Source organism: Thermobia domestica, chromosome 5 (assembly GCF_964235325.1).
Source record: "Thermobia domestica chromosome 5, izTheDome1.hap1.1, whole genome shotgun sequence".
In the NCBI taxonomy this organism is placed as follows: domain Eukaryota; kingdom Metazoa; phylum Arthropoda; class Insecta; order Zygentoma; family Lepismatidae; genus Thermobia; species Thermobia domestica.
The window spans coordinates 254,631,366-254,645,178 of record NC_137458.1 but is presented as its reverse complement, the minus strand read 5'-3'; the positions used below and the strand labels follow the sequence as shown (position 1 = coordinate 254,645,178).

The 13,813-nt window shown below is 31.9% G+C and overlaps 1 protein-coding gene across 1 annotated transcript in view; it reads right to left on the bottom strand.

Moving 5' to 3' along the window:
- The window catches only part of LOC145686552 (leukocyte elastase inhibitor-like), a 53,514-nt gene extending 40,469 nt beyond the window's left edge, over nucleotides 1–13,045 (bottom strand). Inside the window, exons 1-3 of the mRNA XM_081759989.1 lie at nucleotides 12,774–13,045; nucleotides 8,377–8,486; nucleotides 563–739 (exon numbers count right to left, since the gene is read on the bottom strand). Of these exons, the coding sequence (XP_081616115.1) occupies nucleotides 563–739; nucleotides 8,377–8,486; nucleotides 12,774–12,786 (300 nt within the window). The 5' untranslated portion in view covers nucleotides 12,787–13,045. The remainder of the gene's footprint in view (nucleotides 1–562; nucleotides 740–8,376; nucleotides 8,487–12,773) is intronic.
- Nucleotides 13,046–13,813: the final 768 nt, after the last annotated feature.

Sequence of the window (13,813 nt, the reverse complement as noted above, 5' to 3'; positions counted from 1 at the left end):
AAACATTGTCATAATTCTCTCTTTAAACCAATTAATGAAATTAATAAAAATTTTTTAAATCTTTACCTTTTCTATAATTTTGAAGTGTCGTGAAGCGCATACTGCAACAATATATATATATATATATATATATATATATATATATATATATATATATATATATATATATATATATATATATATATATATATATATATAAAACATGTATGTCATACCTTTAATTCGTTTATTCACTCCAGGAGTTTCAAGCAAATCGGAGTGTGACACTGGAGAAACCTTGCTTGTTAGTTGTAATTTACTTTAATAGAATTAGGAACGAAATATCAATAAACTATTAAGAGTAGCATTTTAAGTCTGAAAATATTTAAGGAGGAAACTGTACTATACGATAAGCAACATCGCAGATATAAACCTTTTTTTCTAACCTGCAAAATTAGTAAATGCTTGTTATCTGCTACTTTCCTCAAGCCCCTCGACTACAATTATATTTATTTATTCACTTAATACAATTTGATTGTCTTGATTTGGGATTATAAATTTAAAAGTGTTTTAGAGAACATACCTCAAGAATTGAATGTATGAAATTATGCAGTGTTTCCGATCTGTCTTCTGATAAAGAAAGAGCTGTGCGAATTTGCTCTTCAGATGTTTGTTTTGCTCCTTCACGCAATATTAATAAGCTACAGGATATAATCCAAGGAGAAAGTACTAAATTTCCTTGTGTATCTGCATATAGTTCCTGAAATATTTTGCAAAGAAGGTCTATTATAAATGTTGTATATGTATCTAACTTGTTGTCGTGTGTTATACAGTAATCCCCATCCACAACACTTGGTGTCCAAAGGAAATAAATTTCCCAACGAGTACAGAAAGTAAAGGCATATATACAGCCAATATCTTCAGCTAAGGTAAGTTACGATAACAACTGTCCCAAGCTCTTAAATAAGTTTCTTTATTATTGAAAGTATTTGAAGATCATGGTAAAATGGTTACACCGTTAATACAGCCAAATTTTTGAACTGAGTTACATTAGGGTCTGTTATAGACAGTTCAGCTTATCATAACTAACCGTGGCTGAAGAATCTGGCTACATAGATAACTTTACTTTTGTTCACTCATTTAGAGCTGCTTTTCTTTCCAGCTCAAAGTTTTTTATGTTGGAATATCAGAACTTTTTGAAGATTTAATTTGACAGGCTGCTACTTAACATAGCCTACTTTAATTTAAGATTAGAAAAATACTGCAACAATACTTTCACGATGAATATTAAATTCTCTTTTATTAATGGGCCAAATGATTTTTTTGGTTGTTTAAAAAAATAGCGCTATTTCTTCAAGATTGGAACCGAAAAGTATATTTCACGTTACTGTTTTTATGAATATAAAGAAAGCTTCTAACACTAATCAGATATTACTTTTTTGTTTATTTTTACATTAATATCAGTTTGAATTAACTCAAAGCAAATTTGGAAAGGGGCGGTGTCTCAGTAGTAGAGCGTTCACCCCTGGTGCTTGGGGTCTCTGGTTCGATCCCAGCTCGCGTCGTGTGGACTTTGTGGTGGTCAAACACCGTGCTCGTGGGTTTTATCGGGATTGTCCCGTTTCCTCCCACTTTCTTCATTCCACCATTTCATTCATTTCTCATAATCACCGTCTCATCTCATTTCTCATAATCAATAATTATGCCTAACCGGCATACCCGTGGGACGTAAAACTTAAGATTTCATTTCATTTTTTTTTTTCAAAGCAAATTTGGTAGTCTGCTAGACCGTCAATCCTAGTGTAATAGAATGTCTTCACGCAGTGCTTGATTGGACATGGTTTGTGGTCTATAAGCGACAGGCACTATTTACACAAGAAAGGATCACTGAGACATTCCCAATGCCTTTCCACTAACAGAATAAATATAACTAATATGGAAATTTGTCACTTTATAAACACCTGGTTAACTGTTTCGTAGAAATATGATGATTACTTACGAAGAAACCTATTTAAGTGTGACACGAAATTGTAGACGAGTTTATGCGCAAACGAAGTGTTTTTGTGTACGACGAAATCAATTAGAGGGAAAGAATCCTCGATCTTAACAGTTCCGAGATATAGATGAATAGGGAGAAGGCTGGTGCTCCGATAGTTTGCGAAATTTGGAATATGAAGCGATAGTACAAGTAAAAGAGACTTTTAGAAATGAAACGAAAAATTCCCTCATCTACGAAACTTTAGTAACATCGCCTTCGACATGAAGGTTACAAAATCGAAGATAATATAAACATTCTAGGAGAAGAATGTTTTGGAGGAGGAAGGTGAAAATAACGGATTTCCACTGTTGCTTGCAATAGGCGTGTAAGGTGTCTATGTACAGGTTTCTTGAAACGCTGAATCGAATAAAAGCATCATGAGACCATATAGGATGAAAAACGTAAAAAAAAATAAATAAATAAATAAAAAAAATGCTGGCCGTCCGAACTTTCCAAACATTTATCATTTCTATAATTATTTACTGTTCGGATGTAAAATTGGCCCAAAAGTGTGTTTTAGTATATAATAATCTTGTGAAAATCGGAACGAAAAAAATTGAAAATGACAGCCGTTTACACTTTTCAAGTAATCGTAATTTTCGCAATTACCAACACATATGAATCAAAGTTGTTGCAAAAATGGATGTTTACAATACCATAGACGATTAGGAACATTATCATAATTCAACAATAAAATATCAAACTAACGGCCGTTTGTAATTAAAAAGTTCTATTTGTCTCTTACAGCCCTGTGTCAAAATGTTGAATAGGATTTGTAAGTTTCAAAGTTTCTTGCGATGCTGATTTAAATGAAACTATTGATGGTCACTAGAACAAATATTAGTATACAGTAGTAGTTGGTTTTAACTAACTGATGTTCAGATATTGGTTTTAAAGAATTATTTCAGGAAGGAACGTCGAAAAGAAGACGTGAATGACCAAACAGATACAGTACATTATCTGTCGTAGTGTAGAAGAAAAGAGGGAGATATCATTTAATGCTTCTTTTTTGTTCAAATACTGTTGTGATTGTAGATAAAGTTGCTGCTTCTGTCCTAGAGCTCGTTGTGCCTATTCTATGAGTATGCTGCTTCTTGGTTGTAAAAATTGATTGCTGACATTAAAAAAACAGCAGTGACTACTGTAGTGTGTCAAAGGCGAGTGCATCATAGTAAAGCGTTTCTTCGTGTTGGTGGTGAAAATGGTACAGATCCCGTCATAATTGTGAATACGTCTTAGAAATTGGTGATGAAGAAATACGGCACGGGATGGTCTACAGAGAAGGAGGAAGTGGTAAGAAATTTGTTTAGTTTTTTGGAATACATGGTTGAAATTTCATCGACTTCACTGGAAACTGTGGAAACATTTTACGTTAATACTGGTGTTATTGAAGTGAGTGAAACCAATGAAAGTTACAGTGATACATGTAGTGACACATCTGACGTGGAAGAACGTGAGCTTTTGAAAGTATATCGTAGTTGAAGAACTTGTATAACAATCGACGAACAGTTAAATTGTGAAATTGTATCCGATAATCAAACATAGGAACCAAGTCTACAGATTAATAAAATATGTGCAGCGGTGGGGTGGGAGGACGAGCAAAACGAAAAACAAAACCGTGGAAAAGAATGTATTCCAGTTATTTAAGGCTGCTTTGAAGAATGACTTGCCAGTCCATGACAATGATCTCGAAAGATGGCGACGAAAACTGCACGAGATATGGGCTTACAATCATTCTTTATTAGGAAGCTAAAACAAGTTAATCATGTGAAGTCACGCAAAGTAACAAGTAGTAAGATCAAGACATGTAGCAGACGAGGCGAGCATCGTCAACGAGCAATGACGCAGACACCACAAGTCAATCTGGAGATACCAAATTGTAAGAGAACCATAAACGCGGACCAGTCAGGATTCTGCATGGAATACGTTTCAATACGCACACGGTCCAATATCGGTGAGAATAAAGTATTTACAGTCTCAACAATATCACACGCGTACACTATAATGCCTGCGATCACATCCGATGGTCATTTATTGAGTCCGTTGTACATATGTCTACGAGAGACAAACAACAGTTTCCATTGTTTGTACATCATTACATCATCAGTAATACATTTGACTGAAGCAGAATGTAGGAAATTACTGTTATTTAAAAAAAAAACAATTTATTTTCTTTACGCTCTCGGAAACATCATTCTGTTGATAAAAAATATATTTGTTAATTTCCTCATATAAACTATGTATTAAATATCTTATCTTTCGTTGCTGGCGCTCGTAGAATTCAAAGAAAACCAGTTAAGAATGCTCCAAGAGTGTTGCCAGAACGAACATATATAAATTTATACGAAATAGTATATTGAATTTATTTGATTAAATTCAACGGATAATACACTTATATATTTGGATCCTGTGCACTAGGGTATCTATTGAATTTGGTATATTGAGCTGTCACTTTCTTATACTGAAAATGCAGATATAATAAGGGGCCATTATTACCAAAATGCTACACAATGCTCCTAGGTATTGATCAACATCCATGCCATTTCTCTATGAAATACAGTTCCCGAGATATGGCTCCTTAAATCCCCCGTATTCGGGACTATTGAGTTAATATCTCGGGAATGATAAAGTGACGTGAAAAATTCAATAACTTCTTTTAAATATTTTAAATGCTGTATCGAATAGAGGGATCAAAATTGAAAAATTTGCAAGTGACAAACACGCATATACACACACACAGATATAGAGATTCCAGTAAGGAACTTTTTAAGTTCTTTGAAAATACTCTCATTTAGGCCTTAAAGCAATATTTATGTAATTGTAGTGAAAAACTACATTCAAAGTTTTCGAAATGCGATCCTTCAAGAATTCACTGCCTGTTCATTTAATTAAATGTTGTTGATGGTTACTGATACTTAAAGTTTTCCTAAGGCAAATTTGCCTAATTTAATAGTGTTGGCAGGACACGACAGAAGACGAGATTGTAGCCTTTCTCGTCTGGTGTTTTGTAAACGGCATCTTATATTTAATATTTTATGCCTCTTTTCTCGAAGTCTCCGCTCCTTATCGAGACGATACACGAGAAATATCTTGTCTCGTGGCACCACTAGTACTGATAGATACAATAGAGGTAGTGTGAAATCTCGACTTGTCATGAAAATGTTTTCTCTTTTCGAAAATTATTACTGTCCTGTTTCGAAGTGCAACTATCTACTTAAATGTTTGTTATGAAAGACTTAGATAGAAAGGAAAGCTTAATGAATTTAGTTAAGAAGTTTTGAAACAAGACGACATAATCTTATAATTTTCGAGGCGATAAGTATTGTGAAAATTGATTATAAAATTCCGCAAATTACTGCTTCTAAGAAATAGAATTTACTGGAAAAATTTCTTTATGTACCTATTAGTATACAAAAATAATTGCGAAATCGTTGCGAACAAAAATGAAGATAAGTAATTCAGGTGAAAAATGGCATTTTTCTTTCTTTGATATCTTGGTTAGTTTCAAACACATATAGTAGTTTACTTTTTTCACATAAAACTAAACAATTATAGTAGTAAACAAGTTCTGAGGAAGGGGCTTTAACCGCCTCCACTCCCATTTGATATGGTTTCAGGTTCTCGCGATAATCAACCGTGCTAAAGACTTTTTTTGCAAGTTTCAAGTCTGTTCTATAACAAGACATGATTTTCATTTTGATCGTGCTTCATTTCGTCTCTTTTGACATACATTTTCCTCTGGTTTCATTATTTACATGGAGTCTGCATGTTATGTCTGAATTTCTTATGTCTGCATGGATGTAAGAAATATTAGAAACATTTGATTAAATTTTTAGTTTGTGAATGTGAATCTACATTGCTCTCACTGACAGACGTAGATATTTCAGTTCTACGTTGAATTACAGAATTCCCTTTTGGTCTAGAAGAATACCATTTTCAACAGAGTTGGTAATTTCGTGTTTTCGCCGAAATTATGATTTTTAATTCTAATTTCTTTACTTTAAAATAATATTTAACACAAACATTGAAAACATGTTTGTCATTAAACTTTCCTGCTGTGGAAACCTTCCAAAATTTCAAACATATAAAGAAAACGGAGATAGTTTCAAAAAACGACAGATTAAGGAGAATCGTCATTTACTTTGCTCACACTTGTACATTTAGTTAAAAAGGATTTAAAAAGGAAAGAGACCGAGCAAAGGAAGCGACTTTTAAATGAACGTGTAAGAACATGCAATAATTAGGAAATATCAGAAAATATACTAGGAGGTGAATCTATAGAACTTGTAGTAACTAGAAGGTGTAATACTAGAAGGTGTATTACGACGGCAGCAGAAAAAATGAGAACGTAATTGGTTTGAAGTGTTAAGTTTAACGTAGGTGGAAAAAGTATGTTAAGGACTTGTATGAAAATATTTATAAACATCGTGACCCAGTGTTGAAATAGAAAATTAACCCTGAAGGATGTTTAAAGGTTTAATATTCTTTGCAATGAGTTTTAGATAACTGTAATATATAGGTAATAGGAGACAAGGAAAAGAAAAAAAAACGCACCGACTCTGCAGTGAAACATATGAAACAGGAGAGTTGATAAAATATTTCCTGAACATGGCCATGATACCTTTGCTAAGTAACTGAAACCAGAGAGACTTGAGAACAACTATACTATATATTTCATATAGAATGCAACAGAAATAGTGTTTGGAATACTCAACAGTAAATTATGTGGAAGAATTATTGAACAAGTAGATGCAGGTAGTTTGTGTAAGGGCACAGGACATAAAATGGATTATTATTAAGGGTAATAGATGGAATGTTTATAGAAAAGGTGAAAGAGAGTATGTTGAATTTATTGATCTAGAAAATTGTTTTTATTTTTTGAACTAGAAATTGTTGATGTGAGTTCCAAGAATGTCGAGTTTGAATGAAAAAATCGAAGTTCATAAAAAGCTTATATACTAACAAAGAAGTGGATGTATTGAATAGGGAAATAACATACAAAATTTCAACATACAAGTTCACGTGGAGTTCGATAGGAATGTTGTATCTCGCCAGCGTTATTTAAGGTTAGTGTAAAGGGACATGTTTTGCCAACAGATGTCACTACAATCTTCGTATCTCTCCCGTGTATTTTTTACCATTCACAAAAATTTAAAATTTCTCTCACAAATTTCAACCTAAAGACTTCATTTTTTTTAGAGAAGGAACTTCATAATCTATTAAAGGGAACAATCCGTATCGATTTTTTATTTAGAATTTCCTTCATTGTTGAAACAGTTCCATTGTTAAAGGTTTGGATATTTTTTCAACAATCAAGCCATTTCAATAACGAAGAAACTTCTAAATAAAATATCGTCACGGATTATTGCCTTCAATATATTATGAAGTTCCTTTTCTAAAACTTTGATGTCTCTAGGTTAAAATTTGTAAGAGAAATAGTGGATTTTCGTGAAAGGTAAAAAATACATGGGAGAGATACAAAGACTGTAGTGCCATCTATCGGCAAAACTTGTCCCTTTACACTAACCTTAATATCTGTTTATAAGAAATAGTAAAGTAAAGCCTTCATAATGAACATGCCTTTGTTGTAAGAGGTAAAACGGTTAAATGTTTACGGCTAGTAGATGTTATAAGAATCTCAAGAGAAAACCAGTAAGATCTTATAAACTTTGGAAAAGGGCTTGGTAGAATACGAGTTAAAAATAAATGTTAGAAAGACTTAAGCCATGGTGATTGGGACAAAGAAGAAATTATCAGATATAGAAATAAGGAAAGAGAAAATAGAAGTGAATAGTTTCCGATATCTGAGTAATAGTGTTGGTAACTACATAAAGGGTCAACATAAAATGATAGCAAGATTAAGAATTGCGTCAGGTACCTTTGGTAAAAATAAAGTATATATTGTGGTTCCTTGAATAAACAATTGAGAAAATTACTCAAAATATTTCGTCTCGAGTATCAATGATGGAATACTGTAGTTTTCAATATTTGATGTTTTGAATGCCCTACTGTATTACTAATTCTTTAACTTGTCACCTAGCAATTCCCTAAGAAAAACAGACATATTATTCAGGATTTAATGGAACTAGCGTTTTATAAATAATAACTCTTTAGTTACTGAGCTTAGAAATGTTTTTCGTAATTTTATTTTTTATTTGGCTAGCTTCAAACATTCGCTGTAATGTTCTGCACATTAAAAGAAGTGATGTATTTGCAAACGAACATATAGTTTCTGAAGTAAAATTTAAATGGGCATAGTGTAAATGTTCAATGCTATTTTGTTTTACACATTGAGCCATTTAAAGTATATGTTTACTCATTTAAGGAAACTTTGTAATATTAATGTTTTTATAACTTACGTTCAGCAATTGTAATCCAAATGCATTTAATCCATCACGAATATTTGATTCTTCTTCTGTCGTATTCTGTGTCTTTACAGTAAAACGCAGCAATAGCATTGTTGTAAACACTGTAATTGGATTAGATCATATTACTTCACTAGACAGCCTCATCAAGCGTTTTAAATTAAAACCTTTTAGTTATATACTTGGTTCTACCTGACTTTTCACATTTTGTAGTAAGAAACGCTTGATGGGAAGTTGTTATTCAGAAATCTTATGCAAAAAGCTATGAACAATATAACATAAAGTACGCAAAACTTAGTCTAAATATATGTATCATGAATCCAGAATATTAAAAATTTATATTAACACACAATTTACATCATAAGCGTTTGTCAAACCCTCCCTCTCACTTCTTTATTTCATAATCAATTTAGCTGAGAAGCGAACAATTGTAAAAAGAGTTCCACCATATCCTTCTTAAATGACTTGTCTAAATATATTATATTTCAGAACTTCATTTTCAAAAGGAATATTTCCATCTTCAGCTTTTCTTGAATTGACCTTTAACCGTTTCTTAATGTATGGGATGAAAACTGTCGTTAGAGTTTATACGATAGAGGTTATAGAAACAGAGTTTATAGAAATCATACTGTAAAGCTAATCGTATCTATGAAAAAAAGCGATCTCGTTGTTTCATTTCTACTGTAAAACTTACAATTCTAGAACATTTCATTCCAAAGATTGGGAAAAGTAAAATAATAACTTCTCAAAAATCTGGTGGTGGGAATGTTCCCTTTTGAAAATAAGCAACTTATTTACATTCTGTTTCCTAAATCCAAGAGTTTGTCCAGCACTACGACCGAAATTCAATTCGAGACATTGTTAGAAATCATTGTTTCTCCCTTATGATGTATTCCGTCATACTTCTGAGTACATAAAATCTAAGTATGAGCCTGAGTATCCAGCAAGAAAATTCTAATTTAAATTTCTAAATGGTTTTAAATAATATTCATCAGAATTATTATAATTAAGGTTTTGAATTTCAATCGAATTATCAAAAAGTGAACTTCATAGAGTTCATTTCTGGAAACGTAACCTTACTGTTTGACCAAAGTCTTCACCACACCAAAAGCGTTCCTCGTGTTTCGTTTTACCAAGAATATGTTGCAATGTCATAAGTTTGTTTTAGTGTCACAGAATGAACAGCAGAAGATGAGGGAAATTTATTTTCATTATGTAAGACAACAAATTTTAAACAATTTTATTCGAAACAATGAATTACCTCCAATCAGTTAAAAGGCAAAGAAGCTTAAGCTTATCCGCTAACGAGACACATCACATCGAATATCTTGTTTCGAGAGCTAAGGCACAAACTGGTTTCCTTGGTGTTTATATCAGGAAAACATTGTTTCAGAGACTAGTATACTTCTTGTCATTACGTCACGGACCAAAATTTTCAGGAGATTCTTTAGACAAATTTAGGTCTAATTGAATCACAGAGATCCACTCGGTGGATCATTAATGCCATCTTTAATTTCATTTTCTTCCACTGAATCAGTTTGTGAAATATGATCAGTTACACACTCAATACTAAATTGAGGTATCAGAGTAGGCAAATTTGGACCATGAAATACAGATTTCAATGCAGATGGAATCTGATGATACACTGTCCATTTGTTTCTAAACAATTTTACAGGAAAAGACGTAGAAACCAACGGTATGATTTTCAGGTATCCTCCACAGCAAATGACATAAATTCCCGCTTTTCTGTGTTCCAGTTTCATGACGATTCTACACAGGATCAGCATATGCTGTAGACGCTCACTATTTATCTCAATCTGAAAGTTTTATATGCAATCAATTATATGCTCTACTTAAGAAATCTGTAATTTTTACCCTCTGTCTCCGAAAACCAAATTCAAAGTAAATGCAACAAAACATATCTGGAATGTACTTACAACCACGAAATGTTATGATCATACCACAGGTCATAATGAACCAAAACAAAAAATATACTCTTTAATCTACTTTACATATATCCATAGAACCACATGAAGACACCCATATTGAGGACGACAGCGGAATATAAAATTTATTTCTAAAATTTCTGTCTTCGTTATTTTCAAGAAATGTAGTTGCTTGATTTCAGAACTAAATTCTTCCTATAAGCCTGTGTGTCAAAGAGAAACACGTCTAGAAATTATAATTTAATGTTTCATTTGTATTTTAGACTAATAATTTTTGTGTTAGAAAACACACTTTTATATGCTACCATATCGACGTACATAGTGTCCAACCTTGGGACACAATTTATATAAATGCATGCAAATATTTGTGTGAAAGTAAAAATACTAAGCATATAACTACGTCAACATATTGTCCTTCCTCTAATGGTGTGGTGGAGGGAATTCAACACCAACCTAGGACTAGCTTGCTTATCTTAAAAAACATTCCACCGAGTCGCAGCGTATCAATTGGGCCCTAATCCTATAGAACCGGATCTTAATTCTATAGAACATTTATGGGATGTTACGAAACGAGTTCTTCGCATCATGACTCCTGCAACAACATATGTAGGCTGATTGTTTGATGCCATCAGGAGTATATTGTGTCACACACCCCTGGAAATATATTAGCAATAGAAGAATCCATGTATATATATATAATTGATTCTAAGCAGCTATAGGAGTGCACGCTAGCTTAAAAGATGGAAGACGTGGCCTAATTTGAACTAGAACATTTTGGTATTGAAAACCATCTGACATGCATAATATACTTATCCAATCCCAATGCTATGAAAATCTATCAAAATTCAGTGCTTCATAAATAGTTATTTAAGTTTTTTATAGAAGAAATATTAAATTTATTTAATATTTTTAAAAGAAATAAGTCTTGGAAGGCAGAACAAATTTGTTATGAATTGCTTTACCAAAGTAAATTCTAGGAAACGAAATGTTCAATTGTATATATTTTCTTTTATAGACTCGTGAATTATTACTTTAGGATGCTTCATTGATCTTCTGCAATAGAAATGCATTGTTCATTATTTACCTTGATGGATATAGTTACTTTTTACAATGCATTTTTTATTGTTTATTTTGATGGATATAGTTAATATTTACACTAGAAATATCGATCACATTCAGCTTATATGACTGTGCTTGAGGTTTATGTATCACATGTTATTTGAGATGATTTGTGAGAGGCTTTAGAAACCTAAACATTATTATTTTTTATTATACTGTTGATAGAAAATTTTTATTTCCGTTTGACCCTCTGAAAGTGGCAACCTAGATAAACTATTAATTGTATTTGGATATTTATTTATTTGTTTATGAATTGTAGGACATTATAATCGACAAACGAAATAAGTGTTTGACCTTTCAAATGAGAAATAACCAAGATAACTGCATTAATAGCAAGGTAACTGCATTAATATCTTTAACAAAGGCAACTGGACGAGGTAGCAGACGCACTATTTCTGCAATTACCATGTATATTTGTTTTTGTTATTTTTCCTTAGGACGTCCTTGGACTTAATTTAGTTTTACAGTGTTATCTGATTTGTGGAATAGTTTCAAACGAATTATTACTCTCAAAAACCTCTCTATTTGAATGATCGAAGTCAGGATATGTTCCTGCAGATTGCTTTAAATACGAACTGGTTGCAACCATCCACTTGTGTTTTGCACATTTCGGTTTTGTTATAATACCTACAGTGAAGCATGAGATATGGCCATCCGAAGGTGTTACGCTGTCATACTATTTGAACCCATATCATTACATTTAAATTCTCTGATGATCCTCATAACCCCATGCTATAACTCCAACATAGTAAAGTAAACTGTTTTATTCAATGCACTCTCTGAAACTTTCGTATATCAGTTTTCCTTTTATTATTTTCCCCCCGAGTATTCTAATTTAAAAAACATGGACGTTTTATCTAAAACGTCATCTTATAATAGTGGTCATTTCTAAAAGATAACCTTACAAAAAATACTTCCTAGGAAAGATTCTTATGTGACCGTTTCAGTGATATATATCACAAAACGTATGTACAACTCATAAACTTGCTCATTTCTGTCTGGTCTCTCTATACACATTCAATTCCCTCTTTTTCATTCTTTATTAATCCATCATCATGATCATAATTAATTCTTCAAGAACAGAATACAATTTTTTTTGTCTACTTTTGTGAAATTCAATTCAATCAGACTTTCTAAATAACAGAAGTAATATAGTTGTTCTTTCATGTGTCTTTTGGACTTAGAAAATAATTTTCATTTACACTAAATTTAAGTAATTTGCATTCAGATTCCTATTTATTATGCATGAAATAATGAAAAAGATATCTATAGTTTCAAGTTGTATAACCTACAATAAGGAATCAGTACAAAGCTTCAGATTCTCACCTTTCCGATGCATCACGTACAAGAAACTTCGAGAGAAAATAACACCTTTCAACGGGAATTTTTAAAAAAAAATGTCGTGAGATAAGTAAATATTTTTAACTTAGTGAGATCCCTGTGTTCACACTAGTGTGTCTTTTCATTAAGAGGAAACACAAACTCTTTTGCCTTTTATGTCAGGTTTCATAATGAGAAAGAAAGTACGAAACACTTGTTTTGAAATATTTAAAAATAATCAAGTTGTTCGTATTGCTCAACATCATTTTGGACGAATATTCAATCTTACCAACGCATGAAAGTTATTGTCATTCCTTTTATTTTATAAACATTGAATATCAAAATGTCAATGTAAATTTTTCAATTAAAATGTGTATAATAACAATTTTGTATCTTTAAACAAAACTTGCGTTTCTCCAAGTTCATTGGTAAATATTTACTTTCTAATACTTGTTATCGGCAAGAACAATGTACGAACTCTACGAACTGTTATTTCATCTGAAAATGAATTCTAAACTTAGACCCCGTGTTTTTTAATGAAACGTTGTGTTTTATTACACTGCATATAATCTTGTTAAGAAACCCTTGCATCTTCATGTGATTAATGCAATTCTAAACAAAACACAATTAGAACCTTATACCTAATTGGTATAAAGTTTCACATAATATTTTGGGGTCTAGCAAGACAGTAATTTTACATTAACAAGTGAATACGGCACTGAGATTAATGTATTGTGATAACTAAATAAGTGCAATTATGCTCTTAAAATAAATTTTATTTTAATCCGTCAACTCAGTTAAACGCCAGTTGTGACTTTATATGTGCGAACGAGTTTCCCTTTATTTGAACTCAGTAGAAACAGGTTGCATATCACTTTGCTTAAATTAATTTTAAAGAATGTTCAAATTTGTAACATATGATCAAAACAGAGCTACATCCATACGCAATAAAACTATTCAACATGTGTTTTACAGATAACATTGTGAGACTAATTTTGAAATTTTTATAATCGAAATTTAAATATTAAAATTTGGTTACAATATAA